Source organism: Aquila chrysaetos, chromosome 17 (genome assembly GCF_900496995.4).
Source record: "Aquila chrysaetos chrysaetos chromosome 17, bAquChr1.4, whole genome shotgun sequence".
NCBI lineage: Eukaryota > Metazoa > Chordata > Aves > Accipitriformes > Accipitridae > Aquila > Aquila chrysaetos.
The window spans coordinates 15,134,890-15,157,226 of NC_044020.1; the positions used below are offsets into that span (position 1 = coordinate 15,134,890).

The window sequence follows — 22,337 nt, forward strand, 5'->3', positions numbered from 1 at the left end:
ATTAACTCTTGAGAATAGGGGCCATTTCAATTTTAACTCCATCAGGTGTTTCACAAGAACACTGCTTTTTCCAAATTGTACCCTACTACAAATAGCGATAAATCCTTGCAGGAACCCTTTCAGCCTGTAGAAGCAGCCGTCTCCCACACAGTCCATGATTGACTGATCCCAGTGCACAGCGGTTACTCTCAGGTTGTCTCTTGGTGATTGCACATGCTTTGTCATCAATTTTTTCTTGGTTTTTCATGGATTAATCATCCTTAGCAAGTCAATGGCTAATAGGGCAAGGGCTGTGCTGTGTTGCTGCAACAAGCAAACAGGTGCATTTGAATTTTCTGATGTTTCCCCACTGTTTCAGCTGAAATTTTTGAGGATGTCAGAACGTTTTTGTACTGACAAAGAAACAGAATGCATCCATGGAGAGCATTTGCAGTAGAGCAGACCAGACTAAGATAGGAACATTTTAAATGGTAAAGTGCTTAATTCAGTCTTTAATTACTACAGAAAAAGCTTAAATGCATCATTCAACTTGTTTTAAGCTTCAGTGTGTTTTTTGAATTGTCAAAGACACAGAAGAGACATTTTTCCATTTAAATCAGAATTTGCAGACTTGAATTCTTAGCAATCATAGCAACTCACAGAACAAAACCTGTAGTGATTACGAATGGCTTAGAGTTCAGAGGTAGATTCTAGCTACAGAATCTGCTCTCGGATTTGAATATTGAGATGTTTGGAGTTGTTTAGATTCAGGTTTAGAGAGGAGCCATTCACAAAGACAAGAAGCAAGTATGGGTTTCAGTGTGGGAAGAGTGGCGTTCTGTGGTGGTTTGACCCTGGCTGGGCGCCAGGTGCCCACCAAAGCCGCTCTATCACTCCCCCTCCTCAGCTGGACAGGGGGGAGAAAATATAACAAAAGGCTCGTGGGTCAAGATAAGGACAGTTTAATAAAGTGAAAGCAAAGGTCGCGCATGAAAGCAAAGAAAAACAAATGATGTTATTCTCTGCTTCCCATCAGCAGGCGATGTCTGGCCGCTTCCTGGGAAGCAGGGCTTCAGTACGCGTAGTTGTTGCTCCAGAAGACCAAAATTCCCCCCTTCCGGCTCCCTTTACTTAGCTTTTATATCTGAGCTGACGTCATATGGTATGGAATATCTGTTTGGTTAGTTTAGGTCAGCTGTCCTGGCTATGTCCCCTCCCAAGATCTTGCCCAGCCCCAGCCTGCCATTGAGGGGGGCAGAAATGTTGGAGAGACAGCCTTGGTGCTGTGCCAGCGCTGCTCAGCAGTAGCCAGAACACCGGTGTGTTATCGACACCTTTTTAGCTACCTATGCAGAGCACAGCACTACGAGGGCTGCTATGGGGAAAATTAACTCCATCTCAGCCAGACTCAATACACATTCTCACTGATCTCTATTATCCACTAATTTCATAGATTAGAAAGCTTTAATTAGTATTAACAGCATGGAGCTCCCAAAACATAAAAGGGGAACAATTTATTTACAATTTTATATTCTTATGTTACTGATATCTAGTTAGGAGCTGAAACTCCTGGGGTTCAGCTGAAGCCTAGAAAGCTGCTCTCTGTCCTTCCTCCCATTTGGAGGATAGGAAGCATCTTCCCCTCTTCCTCCTTTCTTTGCTTTGGGAGATCAGTGCAGTTACCAGGGATTTCTCCTTTCCTTCCAACTCTGTCTCAGTGCTCCCACTTCTGTGAATGTTGCAGCAAAATATGCCTGCCTTGTTTTGGCTGAATTCCACCACGTCAATCATCCTGTATGCAGGAAAGAAAGAAATCACTATGAAATGGGTGGCTTGATCCAACTTTCTTGATTCCACTGAGACTGGGCTAAAGAAATCTAGTTACTATGGTTTCGTCTCTATTATTTACCCTCTGTGGTGCCTTTAACCATTCATTTAGCTTATGATAGTTTACAGACAGGCATTAGCTCACCTGGCCATCCTCTAAGCTAGCAGGAAGCTACGCTAGCTAGTGCTAACCCCATGCTAATATACTTGACCTTTCATTAACGTGTATAACCGTAGCATCTTATTTATCTCAATTAAATAGCACCTGTCTGGCTCACAGTTCCTGTAAAGTACCACGCAAACAAATCCTTCGCACGTTTTTGTTATTACTCTGTCTGTAGAACCTCTTAAACTGATAATTTCCACGGGAGTAGAATGAACACTTTGAAATTACTAAGGGCTTTTCAGGAACTCAGTATTAATAGTTAATTAAGCTAAGTAAAAATGTTTTTTAGTTAAGGGCATAGGTAAGTTTAAGAGATTATATATTGCTTTTTCTTCTGCTTTATAATTCAAATCAAGTCCCACAGAGGATCTGTACCTTTTGCATCCATATCCATCCCCCAGCAAAGCTCCCTCTCTTCCTTACACCCTGCCATAGACCATTGGCATAGTATGGTATGTTTAGCATAGGAGGTACTATACATTGCTTTAGAGTTTGTTTTCTTGTTAGAAGAATGGTCTGCATTTTTGGCAAGAGAACTGTACTGTTGTTGCTTTGCAAGGCAATCATGCAATGGGAGGGTTGTAGTAAGCAGGAAACATATCTCAGCCTCAATCTCTCTAACTAGAGTCAGCCTTCAGGCAGATCGACCCCTGAAGACACAAGTATTGCTATTTTGGCTAAGTTCTCACAGAGGAATTTGCCTGAATGCTGCTCTGTCACTCTTGTTCAAACAGCGGTGTAGGTGATGTAAAATTAATAAGCCGCATGAGTCATAGACACATGATGCTGTATTTATAGCATTCTTGTGAGGTCTCATTAACGTGTATTAGAAAAGTGCTTTGAAATTCTCTAGTGAAAGATACCATATCACAGAAATACAGAGCATTTTCCAATCTTGACATCAGCTTTAATCAGCTCTTCAATTTAAATTGTCTAGATCTGAACTTCAGTTTGGGATCCTCTCCCTCAGGGTGACAAGAAGGTTACAAGTCTGAAGTGCTCCCAAACTTCTTGGAAAACTAAGCGACGATCCAAGAAGTCTGTGGCTTGGGCACTTCCTACATTACATTTGTACCATAAACCATACAGATTTTCTCTAGTCTTTCCCACTCAGCTGCAATATCAACAGTAGAGCCACATAATTAACCAAAAATATTCTTTCATTACTATTTGTTAACATAATAGCTAGGAATTTAGGCTCAGATAGTCAACCAAAACGTACTCCCTTGCTACTGAATTCTGAGTGGGAGGAAGTGTGGTGGGGGAGAGAACATGAGTACAAATTGCCTTTTCTCCTCCACTCTCATTTGTTCTCAGTGTTGGGTGGCCTTGCTGCCTTCTGAAAGGGAGGGAGACAGAAGCAGGGAGTTAAGGGAGCAAATTGGGATTAGTCACTGCAGCGATCATGCACAGAAGAATATATGATTATTTCAGGCTGATTTTTCTTGGTCTCTTGTCAAAAAGCACAGTTTCTGTGCACAGAGTAAGTGGAGACTTAGCAGAAGGATCTTCTGGGCCGCCATGGCTGACATTAGAAAGTAGTTCACAACAGAAAGCTTTTCAAACAAAATTATTTGTGGGATTGTCATGTTACTTCAGGTCAGGGTCTCTGTGTGTTAAGGATGATGTCCTTCTGCACAGAACAGAGGACATGCAAACCCCTTATCCTCCTGGGGAGCAAAGAAATGGAAACTAAAATATTTTCATTATCCCATAGCTGTGCTCAATGGCTGCAATGCAGACTGAAGGAGCGGTGAGAACTCCTGGTAGGACAGGAAACCTATTGGGCTGGTTGCTATCACCACTGGATGAGGTAACTAGCTTGGTCTCCAAAGGAGCAGCATCAATCCACAACAGTCAGGAGCAAGAAAAAAAAAAGATACAGAAGAAAGAGAGAGAGACTGCAGAATGCAACATGCAGATAAATCAGTCAGAGATACAAAACACTTGTGTTTCTAATCTACTGTTTTTTAAAATTTATTTTAAAGGTGAGGAACATGGGAGCAAACCACATGCAAATTTTACATGAAATTTGTTTCCTAGTTATGTAATTTCTAAATATATACCTGAAGTAAATTGACAGAGGCTGTTGAGATTTATTACAAACCTCTATAAAAAGGAGGCGTTCTTGCTTATTTATGGCAAGGTGGTGTCATGTGCAGGGAGCAGTAAGGAAAGAAGCAGAAATAGGTACTTGTGTCTCCTGTTGCTGGCAGAACAGAAGGCGGGTAACAATGTGGAAAGACTAGCATCAAATAATGGTTGCAAAAGTCTTCGGGTCTGTGCGGGATAACCAGTGGAGGGATTCAATAAGTAAGCTGATATCATCAAAACACACAGGAAACATATTTTAAATATTAAGTGTTCAATTCAACTCTCATTTATTTAGGATAACAGAAGCTGGGATAAACCAAAGTCAGGTGTAATAAAACATTTATAAACAGGGTTCTAAGAATATGAGCAATACATCCACCTTGAAAACTTATAAACAGATTTCTCTAGTGAATAGGCGTAGTCTTGAACTGGAGCCGGCAGAGAAGGGAAGAGCCTGAATGACTTGCGCTGTGCATCTGTCCTTGTGCGGCCGCCCAGGGCAGCCAGCCGAACCAGGGAAAAGCAAAGCCAAGATAATGAGAGCTTCAACATCTGCCCATACCCAGAGCTGACTGCGCTGTGTGGATGGAGCCCCTGAATTTGATCACCCAATGTGTAATAACAGTTCTGACTAGCAGTGGCTCGAGGGGGTTATTATTCAGAGCAAATAATGCTGTGTCAAGCCCCTTATGTTTCTCCAGTTTCTAGCATGACACACAGTCACTAAAATAGTCCTTCCTTTTATGAACCTTGTGCTGCTCCCGCAGCAGAACAAGCCCTCCTTCTGTTAACTGAGACACAGAGAAATGTCTTTTAACTTCTCAAATTACTGAGTGAATTTTTTTTTCTTCCTCCCCCAACTTCCTTGCTTCCTCCTTCTGCCAGAGATCACTGTAGCAGGAAAGAAGTCAAACAGCACACATAATGCAGATAATTACTTCCTGGATGGTATCGTTTTTCTTTTGGATATGCTGCCTGACAGTTAAAATCTCAAAGAAAAAAAGAAAGAAAGAAAGAAAAAGATCTGAGAGGTATTTAATTAAATCCCTCTTAAAAAAAAAAAAAAATCTGTCTTACCAGGGCAAAATCCTTCTTAACATTTTTTGTGTATGTAGAATCAATTAGTTATCACAGTTGTAACTTCTTCTGCCTTTTGAGGAGTTTTGTTTGAATTATAATCATTATTCTATCTGCGCTCTTGGTCTTTCTCCCTAGATCCTCACTCTGAGCTGCTTTTGCAAAAGCGTGCTGGAATTTCTTGGAATAGCTAACATGAAATACTTGATATGAAACAAAAAAACCCCCACCATGTAAGATGTGGATGTCAAGTATGTTCTCAATAATTTTTTCAAAACATAAGTTTAAATGAAATAACGTGCAAGATTTTCAGCGTCAGGTAAAATACTTGAGTTCTCTTAAACATATATCAACGCTAACGTCAGTGAGTTAGCCTAGGACTTCAGGAATCATGCTTTGGCCCAAGGTATGGAAGTCATAAAGGCCAGATTTTTAGATCTGTGAAGGTACAAATTGGTGCCAGTGGGATTTTCAAAAGCAAAAATTTGTATACTGGATCTGTAAACACCTTTAAAAATCTCAGAGTGCTTTTCACCTGCTGGAAAAACCTCTGCCACTACTTTGCCTACCCATGAGGCCAAGTCAGAGTAACGTTGGGATTAGCCACAGCGAGGGATGGCACACTTCTGAGAGCACTTGTCGAGATCACAGCTTCCCTGGGGTGAAATAAGGAAGGATGATCTTGCCGTTAACCTGGTGGACTGGGACCCAAGGAGAACAGACTGGATTCACATTTGAATGGAGAAGGTAGCTTTGTTTTCATCCTTACATCTGCAGTTATCAAACTGTGCCGTAGCAGGTGATGATGAGAATTGTAGGCATGTGATTTCATTCATGCCAGATTGGATGACTGTTTTTTTCTGACCTGCAAATGAGTGATAGCTACTGGCTTTTCTAGGACAGCTTAATAAAACAGCATGGTCTTTACTTTCCAACTTCTGTCTTACCATGTGTAGATGCAGACTGCTTTTTGCTGGCAGAGACATGTTTTTGTGTTGTTTGGAATTATTTGTAATGTGATTGTAGCAGGAGATTTCAACCAAGAATGGTGTCTCATTGTAGGAAGCACAATTTTTTCTTTTGTTATTATTTAATTTGATTTGGAAGAAGGAGTTGCTCTGTAGCCCTTAAAACTTAGAGGTAACACAAAGGTTTATGGGCTGAATAGGCTCCAATGTGCTGTGCTGCACCAGGCGCAATGCTGGTCCTAGTTGTTTGGGTTTTTTTCTTAGAGCTGCAACAGGAGAAAACTTTGATTGTTAAGTGAAACAGGTATAATCTTGAATCTTTCTTTAGATCTCAAAATCTTCTATTCCTCCACAAACTTCTTGTCAGGTTAGGGAAGTATCAATGGGGAGAGAGTCTGGGATAATAGTACCTTGTGTCTTGTAGCAGTGTGAAGAGGAGAATTTTGAGGAGCTCAGGTGTGTCAGTATGAGGCACAGAGCCTCATCTTAGGGAATGAAATTGTTATGTCCTCATAAAGATCTCTCTGAATTGTAGAGCTGTCTAGGTCTATACAGATGTAGCTCTTTCATTTTATTTTTGCTTCTGTGTGCCTTGCTAACAATTGGTGTGGTGTGATTTTTTGATTTCACACTTGCTAATTGCTATATGTTTCAGGAGCACCTGTCAGTTTTGTTTCACAGCAAGAGCCCTGATCGTGAATGACGCCTTGTTGCTGCTGTGCACTTTCAAATCTATTCTAGGTTAGTCAAAAAAGTCACACGTTATGATAGTATGAAGCACTCGGAAAGAAGCCTGTTTTTATGACAGAGGTGAAGACGAGTTACACTGAGGCAGTGTATTGAGAGAATAATAGATCTCCCAAATCTGTATTCATCTGCACATGTTACTTTGTACGTAATGGGACTTTCATCTGGCTCAAGGAATACAGGACAAATTATTTCACAAGGATGATATGTCCTTGTACTGTTTCTCCAGTGAATTGGACACAAATAGGTCTTCCATTACACATCACTCATGCATGTCTTTTTTTCCCCCCTTTGTCGTGGTCTAACCCCAGCCAGCAACTAAGAACCATGCAGCCACTTGCTCACTCCTGCCTCCCAGTGTGATGGGGAGGAGAATCAAAAAAAAATAAGTAAAACTCATGGGTTGAGGTAAGAATGGTTTAATAACTAAAGTAAAATAAAATATAATAATAACAACAATAGTAAAAATAATAAGAATAGTAATGAAAAGGAATATAGGGAAAAAAAAAGAGAGAAGTAATACCCAAGGAAAAACAAGTGATGCACAATGCAATTGCTCACCACCTGCTGACTGATGCCCAAGCAGCAATCCACCCCTCCCAGCCAACTCCCCCCAGTTTATACACTGAGCATGACGTTCTATGGTATGGAATGGAATATCCCTTTGGCTAGTTCGGGTCAGCTGTCCCAGCCATGCTCCCTCCCAGCTTCTGGTGCACCTGCTCACTGGCAGAGCATGGGAAACTGAAAAATCCTTAACTTGGGATAAGTGTTACTTAGCAACAACTAAAACATCAGTGTGTTATCAACGTTATTGTCACACTAAATCTAAAACACACTGTACCAGCTACTAAGAAGAAAATTAACTCTATCCCAGCTGAGACCAGAACACCCTTTCAAGTAGAGACAAACGGGGGAAAAAAAATCCAAGATTTCTCCATCTTCTGTTTTTACTGTGGCCAATACTACTCTGGCCCAATTCCTGCTCTTTGGAGCATCATCTCTAGTGTTTGGGTCTCGTCTTTCTTATTTATGCAGACCTTCTGCACTTGTGTGCAACTTTATAAGGATGTTGATGTTTTTCTGTCTTTTTGGTATGCGAAGGGTGAGAACTGAATGAAGAGCTTACAGGGCTAATAAGACAAGAAAGGAGAATACTGTCAAGTGGATTATAGTTTATTCATAAACATGAAAATACTTCATGCAAGTATGAATGTTCACTTTCACATACATACTAGGAGATGTATTTGCAACAGCAGAGATAAGCAGAGCATGGCTAATTTTGTTTCTGTAGATAAATACTTTTTTGCTTACAGCCTGAGCTGTGGTAACTGATTGTGTTTATGATCCAAATCTTTGGGGTAATTTAAGCCAATCATTTTTACCTGGTCCTTGAACTCAGAGTATGCACCCAGTCTGTTACTGCTGGTGTTTCATTAAGCTGTGGAGAAGCTGTTGGCTGCAAATGGCTTTTGGTGCTGTGAGATGTAGGGAGCTCACAGTGCTGTTGGGTGATGAGTTTCTCCTCTGAAGTCTGGGAGGTGGACAGAAAACATGATGGCAACACTGAGCCATAACTTTCTTCTGTGTGCTCTCAGCGCTCTTGGTATCACTTGAGAAATCATCACAAGAACATGCCTGGAGCTGCGATACTTAATATAACCTATTGTGAGTTAGCTACAAAAAAACCCCAACCAAACACCGAATATTCTCCCTTTTCTGCTGCTTTGTATTTCTAAAGGCTGATCGGAAACAGCGTGGTTGGGAGCATACTTCTGTCTATTGATGCTCCTGGCACCTGAGTTAGGTGGCAAAAATTACATCAGGAATAAACCTGAGTGGAGAAACAACACTGTAGTCTAATGTTGATAGTAAAGGGGTTTCATTGCTGCATGAGCACCCTGTAGTGGAAGTAGAAGAAAAACTGAATGATGTCCATAAGGACCTGGTGGAGAATAAGTCAAGAATGTATTTAAAATTTTAAAAAGCTATAAATAACTAAAAGAAACCACTCATTTGGCTTGGTTACCAAACAGCTCCCATTGCCATGGGGGCTCAGTGCTGCCAGTGTGCATGTTCTTGCATCTTTCTGATGGGTAGGTTCTGTATGTACACGTACATAAATGACCATGCTCTGCAAGTGGAGAGATTTAAAGGTGCACACTTGACAGTTAAAAAAAAAAAATCTTAGTGCCCAGCTCTGATTTTTTTTTTTAAAGATCTTGTAGATACTTATCTGCTTTGTAAGACACATATGCATATTTATAAAACTGATCATAGTGACTTTTCGTGGTCACACGTGGAAAAAGAAGAACCTGAATTTTGGTATTTTGAAGTACAGGCAGATGTGCTTACAGGAGGATAGTGAAAAATGTTTTGGTTCAGTCAAAGAGTTGGGCAAGAGCTTAGGCAATATATTTGTTGCTTGAATTTTGAGTGCGGGAATTGATAACAGAGATTTGTATATTTGCATTGCAGTTATTGAGAAACGACCATACTGAAACTGGCAAATGGCAGCCAGCCGACTAGACTAATATATTTTTTGCCTGGATTAGTGTAATGCAAACTGACCAGTGCTTATGTATGCAAGCACCACTTGCTGTAAATTAAAGAAAAGGCAAAAAACGACGTCATCATCTCCATCCTTCCCTTTCACTGGCAACAAAAATACTTCATAAAATGGAAAAAGAAAACAATGACATAAACCAATACATGGTGAACTCATATCTAGAAGTTAACTAGGAAAGAAAATAATTATCACTTTTAAACTGTGCATATTTTTCTATGTCACAATGATATTACACATTGCATTGTCTAGTGACCTGAAAGCTTTCTATATTACCAATGAGATAATGCCTATGAAATAGAGCTCAGTAAATATTTACTGTGGGGTATGTCTGGGAAAGGTCATGTTGACTCATTTAAGGTCATGCTGTTTATAAAATCATCCTTTTCAGAAGAGACAATAAAGGATTATCATCCTGAGTTAAAATGAGGAAACAGTGTTCTAAAATTATATATTTTTGGTTTTCAGTCAATTCTACTTTAGGGAACAGATTTCCCATTGATGATTTCCACACACCCTTTTCTCAGCTGACTTTCAATCTCTTGGTGTATTCAGCCGTTGTCATGCCTGGGGAAAAGCTCTGTCGGGTATTAAAAGAGAAACATGTAAAAGAAAGCTAATGGCTAAAGTTTAATTCTATAAATTCTGTATTCAAAGGGTTTGTAACTGCTAAACCAGCTAGAGATTTAATCTGTATGCTCTCCATACTATTACTGCTGAGCTACCTCAGCCTAAGATACTAGTCTGAGGAATGTATTTATAAAGGTTTGTCTGCATCCCTGTTGGCCCCTGAATAACTACCAAGTGGAAAAACCACACGACAGCAGCAAGGAGTAATAATTTCTATGAAGAGAACACCAAACCTGCAGAACAGGGTTCTTGGCATCCCCTAATGAACCAAGACTTTTATTATCCTTTGAATGACTTTTTAGCAACCTCACTTCGTAAAAGACACAAAACAAATTAGAAGGAAGTTTCAGGGGTTTATTACTCTTTGGCAACTCAGGAAGAGAGACCTTGATCTCCTGATTGATTCTTGTACGCAGGGCCAACCTTTGTCACATAGGCAAAGGATTTATGAACATTCTTACATCTAATTGCTGAGTAGGACCTTTTGAATGCTTAAAGATATATGCCTTGCTCAGTCATGGCCATCATGTACTTTTTCACTGCTGAAAAAGAGAATAGTTAAACAAAATTTAAACCTTATAATAGCAATTTAGACAAAAAAAGATTAGGAGCCATAATACACAAAAATGGCAATACAAATCTGAGTTGCAGCTGTCATCATACCATACATAGCTGATGTTTCTGGTCTCATCTGACTCGTGATGTTTAAAAGGAAGGTGCACAGAAAGAGAAAAGCATCTGCAGAAGGCAGTTTGTTTCATCTTAAGTGGATAAATTAAATTCTTCAGATTTGTCTCTCCCTACAGAGTAGAGAGGGAGCCTAGATGATGACATTGGACCATATGCCTAATTTTTAGTTTGATAAAATGAAGCCAGATGAATCCCACACCAAGTATAGAAGTCTCAGCATAAATGTTCTGACCAACATGTCATTAAAGTCTCCTCCCTTTGAAGGTGACAGGGTATTCAGTATTTCAGTTATATACGCAGAAGTGTGCAGAATATTTAAGCAAGTTCTTGTGATAGCACACAAGTGGATCCCAATGAAGGATAAATGTGGTGGCTGTGTATTAGAGTAGAAGGCATAATTATTTTCCTGATCTGGTAAACACAGTTGCAGAAGATTTTGCTTTGCAAGTTGAAGCCATTAAGCTGCTAGGAGAGGACATTGTAGCAGAATTATATCTTTCATGACAGCCGTATAACACTGAGTAACCTGGACTGTAATCCCTCTGATAGGTAACAGCAGTCATTCTGCCCTGGACAGTCTCTTCTTCTGGGCAGGTGGGGTGGCACGTGTTGCATCTGAAAGGACTTGCCCCACAGCTGAGGATCCTGACTCCATTTCCTAAGCTCTTTGTATTCACTCCTCTCATTCACTTCCTTGAAGTCAGCGTGTGGCAACTGTACTAAAAACTAAATGGTTGATACACTACGACGAAGTAAATCCTGCTGGAGCTATCCCTGCAGGGGAAGGTGGCAGTGACAAGCTATGAGGTTTTGCGGCATTAGAGAGTTTGGTAGCGCTCAGGACTACTGAGCAGCACGTTGCCAGCAGTAGCGTGATGGAGAAGTCTTCTGTGAGTAGGAATTTATCAAATCAGTACAAATGGCTGAGCTGAGCCTAAAGCCACACTAGAAGTGAATTGAAAATCAGGCTGTAGCAACAACTGAAATGTTCTGTGTGGATTTTCAATTGACCCTATGCTGTACAGAGAATTACAGAGCTCATATCTTGCTAGTAATCGGGGAAATGGCACTGGCTGCTTGCCTCTCTTTGAGCACAGGTTGGGAAAAAGCAAAAAAAAAAAAAAAAAAAAAAAAAAAAAACCAAAAACCCAAACCACCAAATGAAACAACCAACCCCCACCAAACCTGCACGGCAAATACTTTAGGAAGAAAAAAAACATTCAGCCACAGGAACTATGTATAAATAACGTGAGAAAATCTCAGCAGGTTATCTGGTCAGCTCTTGCCAATTTAGAGAACATATGAAAACAACAGGGTAAACAAAGGGCAGAATATCAGCTTCCTCTTGTACCTCAAAACAAAATAAACCTGCGCTTGAACCTGAGTAAGCCATCTTTCAGGGGATAGCCATAGCCACATTATGGTTATGGCTTGGGGCAGAAAGGTGGTAAGTATTTTAAAGCACAGAATAGGAAGACTGGTGATCTGGATTTAGACATTTTTTTCCTGACCATGCAATGGCTCCTGTGACCTTTGAAGAAAGGGTAGTGGGTGTTTGGGGCTTTTTTTTTTCTGTGGGGGTTGAGGGGCAGGGGGTGATAGAAAAATGAGCAGAAATAAGGCAGACCACTTGTTTAAGGTGAACTCCAGACCAAACTGAAGTCAGCAGCTTAGATAGGGACAAAACCTCACATCTGCTTCTGAATTCTTCTTTGTGTCAGAAAAACTGATTTGAAACAGAAAATTATTCTTTTTTTTTTCTATTAATGGCTCCTTATTTCAAATTTCCAAACCTCTCTAGTAGTCTCAGAACATATTTGAAAAACCAGAGTTTTTTAAAATACTTAAGAGCATTTTGGTGCCGAGTTCTCTTTAAAATCACTTGGAGTTATGGAACAAGGGCTTAGGCTCCTGGAATAGCCCCTAACTGTAAGTTTATTCATTGCATCTATTCTTTTCTCTTATTATAGATTAACATGGGGGGGAACAGAAAATCATGTTCTCTTCCATCATTTTTCATTAAGTTGCTTTATGATTTCAAATGAATTGTATAACTGCCTGGGTCTCCAGTTTCTCACATAAATTAAAACTCTTAACTTCCTCCCAGCTGTGCTCTTTGTAGATAATGCAAATAGCAAAGAATTCTATTCTGTCTGTAAGAACTAGTTCGCTTGTGCACATACGAAGGGTATATATACACCCTATCAATTAAAAATGAAGGCATTTTCACTTTTGTAGTAGCCATAAGGGTCAGTCTCTACTCCTCCATCATACTCTCTGCCAGAGCCTGTGAGACGAAGTTCAGCTCACACCAGTCCAGGCCAGTTCCTCTCAGCTGCACAGAGTGATGGAGCACGTCATGGTCACAGTTTTCTCATGGTGCAACAACAGTTTTCGTGTTCTGTTGAACATCAGGAATTTTCTGTGTGACTTTCTAATGTCACCTTTCAGCATCAATAGCTGTTCAGAAGCTGTTTCAGCATCAGAAGCTTATATTACAGAGGTTTATATTACAGACTTCCATCATTTGCACAGGTGAATCCACAGTTTTGGAGCTGAAGCACTGAGCAGCGTGAATGATCTCTCCTTCCATCGTTCAGAAAATGCATCTCCTTCAGTATTGCTTCTCATCTCCCATAGGGCACTTTGAAATGTAAGGCACCTCAGAGATCGTTTGACACCATGGAAAGAGAGATTTCTTTCTAATAATCCAAGTTCTTAAAAATCCACATTAATTTCTCACTCTGCCTTCTCCTTCAGCATTTTCCTGGGGCAGTCTGTTCCTCCTTTCCTCTATGATGGAGAGGGAACTGAAGTATAGTTGGATGTGTTTTGACCTGTAGATGCTGTGCTGTGGAACCACTTACTCTCAATTGATAGAGAATGTGTACATTCTTAGGATAACGTATATGTGGAGCATACTGTTCAATTAACTCCTGTTCCTAGACAGTAATCTTTCTTTTCCTTTCCCCCTAACTTCTCCTTTTCAGAATTTAACAGAGAAGCCACGTAACATGACCTTGTCTTCCCACCTGGCCTATGTACAGCTCTGATCATTTTACATCTGTTCAGGTAGAAATTTGCTTTCACTGTTCTCCCAAAGACAGAGAACAAGTATTGACTGGAGAAGATCACTACAAGGACCAGTTTGGTAGAGTTAAGGGAATTGATGAGGCGAAGTATTATGTTTCCTGTGCCCTTTTTTGTTTTCTGTTATTCACATGCAGGCTCAAGAGGGACGATGCATTTTAATTAAAGCACATGGTTCATCTGGCATGTGTATGTGTTTGAGTATATCCACAAGGGATGGCTAAACTTTAATTGCAGAGGCTCCATAAAGGTCTGAGTTGGGGAAGGGAACCAAATTCATATTTTCCTTCAGAAGAATTATCCTTTTTGACATAGTTTTAGTACTAGAGAGAAGCTAAAAATGTAGAGTGGAGAGAAACCAAACTGTATCTGCCTGAGTGTGAATTCCTGTCATATTTGGGGTGTATATGTGCAGTCAGGATCAATAACAGGGAGAAATGCCATCCCTGAAGTTCTAACCTAGTTTCAAACTTTGTCAACGTCAAGGTCTCTGGATCACTATGCTTGGGTTTTGCCCTCTCCAGTTTGCACTAGAAAGATGGGGTAGAAGTATGTATTTAGTAATAATTTATTAAATATTGGATATGCTAACAAGGTGATACATAAAAGATATTAGCCTTACTGAATGCAAACATTTCTTTTTCACATATTTAGCATTCTGGCATTTACTTAAAGCTATCGTAATAGCAGTTGATAGTGTCAAGAAAGATTTCCTTCCAGATTATTAACTTCAGAATGGTAGCAAAACGTGGTGGACTGTACTTACCATATTGACATTTGCTTAAAAAAACCACTCTCACATTCTGCATTCATGTGCAGAGAGGGGAAAAAATACCTGTCCCTTTAAAACTGTCTCCCAGAGCAAAGAAATGTTGAAGCTCATTTATAAAATATGACCAGCAGATTGTTATTACTGGCTTTTTGAGACTGAGAATAGCAACAGTGCTGAGGACACTATTCATGGAGCAGAATGCCAGAAATGGTGTGTTAACCTGAATCAAACATCATAAATTATTGAGAACTGCTGCTTTTGCTATCTTTTCACTTAAAGTATTCATTTTTGCATGGAAAATCTTTAAGATAAGGGTTTCCATTTCTCCCATGGAGTATTTCTTCCGAAGAGTATTTATTAATGGAAGTTCTCTGCACAACCTGTGGAGAAGTGTAGATAAAAACAAAAGGCACAAGAATAAATATCCGTATTTTCAAGAAGTCTTTAGGTTTTTCTTACAAGCCTGTAACATTTCTGTTCACACTCTTGAAGACCGTTTCAAACAATCCTTTCCTCTTGCGGTGAACACTCAAGTCTGTGCCTGCTGCAGAATTCACTGGAACACATGGAAAGCTTAGGATGTACTTTCTTCCCCAGATTCTGTAAGGCCGACTTTGCCTTTTTTGCCTTTTTATTAAAACTACAGGATCTAATAATGATAGCTAGCAATTCCAAAGAAGCCTCGGTGTGGGGCAATTTCCACCCAGTCCTTACACCTTCCACCCCTTGTGCTCAGAGAGGATCTTTCTCAGGTCATGGCTGTAACAACTGCTTTTTCGGAGACTGCTTGTATCTTTTTGTGAAACCACATCAGTTTCAGTATATGAAATATTTTGTTATTGAGAGCCTTTGAAACTTTAAGAATAAAGAGACTGGATGTGGAACATAAGCAGTGTACGGTTTGATTTTGCAACATTTAGAAGATAATACTTTGTGAATAGTATGAGCAGAACGCTGTGAAAATAAGAGAGATAAGTATTGGGCTGAGCCAGGTGATGCAGTAATGATGGATGCAAGGTGGGAACCTGAAGGGTCATCTAAAGTAAAGATTTAACTTCAAAACACAGCTAAATTGTGTGAAACCAGAGTCTGTTGCCTGTTCTGGATGGTGACTTCACATTGCAACAGAAGTGAGTTTCAGGGACCCCTCTTCTTTCTAGCTATAAAGGATTGGAAGGTGGCTGGGATCATCCCCAAACTGTGAAGTTTCTAGCCTGCACACAGAGAGAGAGAGAGAGAATTTTATAAAATAGAGTAAATTACTAAAACAGTTTAAATAGGCCAGAATTTGACTCTGTTCCCTGCACAGTGACTCATATGAAACAAATTTCCAACAAGCGCTTAGTAGATTTATTGGAGATAAGATTCCAATTTCTGAACAAAATGAATGTTTACCATTTTTATTGTAATTGTTGTTCAGTATCATTTGTCACCATCAGAGGAAAAACATACTTTAGGAAGCTGCTACAAAACTACTATCATGTGACTTTTATGCATGTTTTGCAATACTATTTATTTTATGATATTTCTTATGCGCTGTCTGTGGAGGTACCACTGCAAGACTTTAGCAGAGGCCAAGATCCTGAAATCTGGATCTCAGTCCTGTCTTTGTAAGGCTTGGACTCACTGCACCCAGTGACAGAGGACGGAAAGAATTTTTCTGAGCCAGGAGCACAGACCCTTTGGTTGTTCAGTGCACTTTCAAAAGTAATTCAGATCTCAGATGAATCCACAGGTACTCTGTCTAAAGAGGTGATCCTGGCTCTCAGTCATTCCATTTAAGTACCTAAGATTGAGTAAAATGAATCTTGGTGAGAACAAGTCATTGTGACCTAGAATTAATTTAGCATTATTGGCCATTGCAACAAAATATATCTGAGTGTAGTAGAATCACTCACAAAAATAGCCAGTGTTTCATCCAAGAGTTCTGGATATAGTGTTCAATATTGTCTTGTAATACTCACATTGATGTTATTTTTGACCACCATTATACAGTAGGTGATCATAATGGTACTTTTGCCAAGTAGTACATCCTCATAGCTTTGAAATTTATTCCTGCTTTGGGATTTCAGATGCCCACTTAGAAAACTCTGTGATACTTCAGGATTTACTCTGTAACAGCTGACAGAAGTCAGATTTGTTCAAGGTCTTAATTCTACTTGTCTAGCGTTAGATAACATGATGCAGTTACCAGTACTTTAATTTTACAGAGATGATGAGCACCCACAGCTCCTCTTAAAGTCAGCAGAACATGTAACTATTTGCACTTCTGATAATTGGGTTCTGGCCCAATATGTTTCAGAGTGAGAGTTTCAAAAGGTAAAGTACATAAAATTAGTAGCTGTTTTGCAACTTTGATCTCTTCCTCATGTCTAGAACTCATACTGTTATAAGGAAATAAACTGAGGATATAGACTTCTGAAAAAGAGAACTCTGAGCTCTGCTGCACACCATTTATTTTCCTATTACTCTTTGAATATTGTTTATTTGACATGTTGTATATCTCCTTGCCTCCCCCTCCTTTTCATTTTAATTGGGACCTGGTTATTGGCTGGAAATTCCACTAGCATGACTCATCCCTGCACTGGAAATGACTGTGAACAGGCATCACATTGTGGGATTTACTTCCCCCTCCTTTTTTTTTTTTTTTTTTACTAAGTGCTTTATCGTGGCACGAGCTTGTAATAATAAACTAGGAAGGAAGTTGGAGCTAATCATTTGGTTCTGAATGCACAAGCCCTGCCAAATTTCCCCACAGGCATGAAACAGCCGCTCAAGCTGTGACACCAGCAAATTAAATCCTGGAGGTAGCTGACCAGAAGTAATGAAATGTGTATTTACCATACTGATGCTGTCAGTCCTAAGACACACTGGCTTTACAATCTAGTTAAGTGGGGCATGTTTGTCACTTCCAGCAGTGCTTAGAAAAAATACTCAGGTTTTTCCCTAGCCTTCTTCTCAAAATCATAAGCCCAGTGCTGGCTGGTAACCCTCCCCTCATACAACATGAAGAACAGGATGCCCAGAGTGGTCTGTTCTTTTAAAACACTGCCAACGTGAAATCCATATCCCAAAGGAGATAAGTGATCTCATCTTATGACATGTTAATTGCCAAGCCTTTTTATTCATCCCTTGTCTGGCACTTCATTCTATAAACCAAACCTTACAGCTGAAATGAAAGCATAAAAATTATTTCAAGAGCCAATGGATAATAAACAACAGATGCCTCCCACAAACCATGTGTCCCCTGCATGCAGCAGTTTAAAAACCTGGACACGTACAGGTGTGTTGAAGAGGGCCACATAATCCCTGAAAAGAATAGGTACCACTCAAGAGAGGGATGCATTATGCAGGTGGGTGCAGGCATGGGATGGATGAGCCACACAGCTACTAAGGAGAGGTCACTCAAAAAATGCCTGTGCATCATGGCAGCAGTGGTTCAAAAGCATCTGGACACAGGCACATGAAGGAGGGAGGCTATCATTTCACAATCCCTACCTGCTTAGGAGATAAAGGACTCAGAAAAAGTTATTTTCCCCAGTTGGGTGTTGTCATAAATAATACTAGCATATGGCTGAGAGGTTTCTATGTATTTAGATAGCAGAGGCATGTTATGCTAATTTTGTGAGAACTATTGAAGAAGGTTAGTGGGTCATTTGCTGAATGGTACTTGCTGTGAATTCAAGAAAACATTGTGAGGGGAAAAATGAAAGTATGGTCTTCAACACGGTTAATACAATACTCGTGGAAGAATCGAAGAATAGAATCACACCCCATATGAGCAGTCTCTGAAAGCATCTAATTATATCCTAGGAATGTCTATAACTCTGCAATTACATGCTTAATTTCCAGCTGTACTTGATTAACATCACAAATGATTTATAATACCACCAAACACAAGGAACTTGCTTTGAACTCTTTGTTGGCATGTTTAAATTTGCGGGGCTCTTTTGTCTGTCTCTTCATAGCAAGGTAGGCACATTGAGTTAGTACCATGCAATAAAGCGGCAAAGCCGAGGGAAGGCTAGAGTAATTTTAGAGATTACACTGTTCTCTTTCTTCTAGTGGAGCATTGAAATGCAAGTCTATAGAAGGTCAAAAACTGCTGACTTCTGTAGGATTATACATGCACTTTAAGCTTAATATGTAGAAATAACCTTGCTGAATCAGGTGTGTCTTTCCTTGCTTGGTCTTGGAAGACTACCATACTTTCTGTGATACAATAATGCACATGCTTCTGGAAAGCCAGTCTGGGGGTACCTTCCTTCTCCTGTCTTGCCACATCAGGAGACCTGAAGCAGGAATCATTCCACATTTTCTTAGTGTGGGGAGAATGAGGAGGAAGAAGGATAAGAGAACCTCTACTTGGTTTTGACCAGATCTAAACATAATCCCCAGTTAAAGGTTTGATTCTGTGTGGATCCAAATGCTGGATCAGGATTTGAGGCAAAATACAAACACTTGAAATGTGGTATTTTGATCTACTCAAGGGTAAGCCTGTAGAATTCAGCTGAGGCTAAGGAAAACACATGGAAGCTTTTGCGTAATTGTAGTCTTACATTGTAAACCTTTTGGAGCAGTTGCTCTGCCATCTGTGACAAATTACCCAGACTTCCACACCAAACTATTCATCCATTGATAACATTGGCTTATATCATTTTAGCAACTTAAAAGTCATTTTTAAAAGGGCTAATGAAAGCAAATCTCAAATCAGCAGCTGAAGTTGCATTGCCTCTGTTTTTAGTCTTAGGCTTGAAGCTGTCTAGACTGGTTATCCTATTTGGGCTGGACTTATTGTATGCCTGTTACCTTGTTCTCATGTTGAGTCAGATGAGTGGGTTTGCTTAGGTCCTTTCTTCTCAAGCCTATAGTTTTGCCTATAGGGTGATATGACCTTAAGTACACTGTGAAATCTCAATGATAAAAGCATATATATATGTAAATGCAAACTACCGTTATTTAAAATCTTACAGTCCTAGAACCAATTCTTTGTTCTTGGGATTTTTTTTTTTTTTAATTTTTTTTTTTTAATGCCAGGAGTTGGCAAAACCATATGTGTGAATTCCAAATAGGGAGCCTGGCTCCTGCAGCATAAATCCAAAAAAGATTATTCTCATGGAACAATCCCCACTAAACAAAACTACAAAACAGGAGGTAGGCAAGCTGTTAGAATTAATCTCTGAAGAAGGTGTCTAGCTCTTTGGTACAGGAACAACCTGACTGAATGAGTAAGTTGCAAACTAGCCATGGTTGCCCACCTGCCCACCCTGCCCTCCAAACAGAGCTCTCAGCCTCTGAAATATGAAGGAGAAAAAGATACTGTGGAGTTGGGAATTGAAAATATCAGGTATTACAGTTTTCACTGGGGGTAGGGTAAAAAAATTGTAAGCAGCAGTGTGGCCTAATAAACAAAAAGGCAACTCTTGATTTAAGCTTGAACTTTTCCTTCTCATTAACTACCATGAATCTGTTTTGAAATTCCTGTAGAGAACAAGTGCTTCTTGCTGACAGCTGGTTTGCAATTAATAAAATGGAAAGTGTTTTCAGCTGGCAATGACTTAACATGCTCATGATATATGAAAACAAGGTTAAATTGCTCCTTTCTCTCTACTACTAATAAAAGAAATATTGAAAATGAAATGGTGTAGCTTAGGAAATGAAAAGTGCCAACCAAAACCATGGACATAGTGCTGAGAGCTGCTTATCACCTGGTACTTGCTGGAACGGGCATATTTGGAAAAGCTTAGTCAGTGCCAAAAATTATTCTTCAGTTGCAGGCTTTCAGAATATATTGCATTGAAGAATATATGATCCTGTTTCTGCAAGATAAAGGAGTCTTGATTAATTAATCTCTTTTGGGGGATTTAAATGACTTACGCTTTGTGGCTTTATTAGAGATCCTCTTGCCCCTGATAGCCTTTTTAATCTCATCCTTCTTCTGCTCTACTCCACCTTCCGTCAGGAAAGAATGGCGGAGGCTTTGTTCCTTGGGATGTAAGGGATGGAGTAGCCAGAGCATCAGAAAGCACATGGCAGGAACCAGCCTCCGCTGCAGAGAGACTGTCCTGATAATCAGATGCCTGTGGACTTTGGCTGACTGTGAATTGTATTCTGAAATAATTGCTACGGTTGGATGTCAACTCTCTTGCAGAATATGAAATGTAACGTTATCACAAATATAACATGAGTATCCTACCAATACCAAGGGAAATAAGTAAAAGTGAAATAATAGATTTTACTTCAGCAAAGTCTTTATTCTTGTCTTGTAGAATGCAGAACCTTTCCAAGTTACTGTCCGAGAAGACAATTGTATCATTGTCTCCCTGGAAGCGTCTGATGTGGTGAGCTCATCCTCTGTATATGTTGTGAAGATAGCTGGAGAATCCAAGAACTACTTTTTCCAGTTCGAAGAATTCAATAGCACTTTACCTGCCCCTGTGGTTTTTAATGCCAAATACCACGGCCTATATTACATAGTGACTCTGTTGGTAGTGAACTCAAATATGGTTTCCAAGTCAGCAAGATCAATCACTGTGTTAACCAGTAAGTAATACCTTATTCTTTTTTTTCTTCCATTTCTTCTCTTTGTGCATGTCTTCTTCCCGCCGAAGTTCTTGTGGAGAAGGTTGGGTGGGGCTTTTTGTTTTCAATAGGTCCTCCTTGGGTGTAGGATGACTCCTTGTGTGAGAACAGCAGGGAAGGTGTGTTGAGAAGGCTTGTGAGTGAAAATTCACAAGGTCTGGGCAAGAAGCTGTGGGTTTCCCCCGACTGGCCCTTCCTGAACACTGACTGGAGAGGTTTAACATACTGAAATAAGTGTGATGGATGAACCACCTTTCCAGATGTTTATCCTAAATCCTTTGAACCAGGAGTTCTAAAGATCTAGTAAAAGGCATAAAAAGTGTTGACTGACGTTTCAGTGTAAGCACTCCTGTTACATGGTGAGGTATATTCTGTTTTAAATGCTGTAACAATGTTCTTTGACTGCTAATATATTGAAGCAGTACTAAACTTGGGAAGCAGATAGTAGTCACCAAAATCATGTGTTTCTGCCAGTACAGCTGAAGGTTTTTGTGATGGAGACCATATATGTAGGAGTCTGTCTCTTACTACCTCCAGGTGCATTGATCCTGGGGGAGAGGAGTGATTTTGTTTTCTCTGTCATCATGTGAAGCACCACAGACTTCTGTGTGATTCCTGCCATATTTTTGGCTGTGCTGTTGCTCCGGAATGGTTTCCATGTGCCAACCAGAAAACAATTTGTAGAATATAAAATGATTTCTTCATCTGGAAGACAGATTCAAGAAAAGACAGACAAAAATATTATTTGGATGGAGCAAACCCAATTTCCAGATTTTTTTTTTTTTTTTTTTTTTTTGCTAAATGGCACTTGGAATCTATGGACAGTTTTAGTTGGCTTGCAGATGAGGAATGGTTATGATTTTGTGTACTTATATTATTCTGTCAATGAGGAAATGCCATCCACTGTAATAACATTCAAAGGATATTACAGTAGCCTTATATGTTACTGAGTGAGGTGCTTGAAATTTAAGAGTAACCAGATTTTTGCATCATCTATGCATTCTTCAGCCTTCCCTTGTGTGCTCAAGTGGTGCCCCGATGAGGACAATCATGAAGGGTCCCGTGGGGAAAGTATCATGTTGTTGTGTAATGCAAGTCTTTCATAAGGCATATGTGCGAGAACGTCTATGTGTAGTGAGCAATTTAAGG

General features: G+C 39.8%; 1 protein-coding gene across 1 annotated transcript in view; it reads left to right on the plus strand.

Moving 5' to 3' along the window:
• Positions 1-22,337, plus strand: part of PTPRO (protein tyrosine phosphatase receptor type O) — a 163,769-nt gene that overhangs the window by 68,876 nt on the left and 72,556 nt on the right. The window contains 1 exon segment of the mRNA XM_030040367.2: positions 20,876-21,149. Within this exon segment, the coding sequence (XP_029896227.1) occupies positions 20,876-21,149 (274 nt within the window).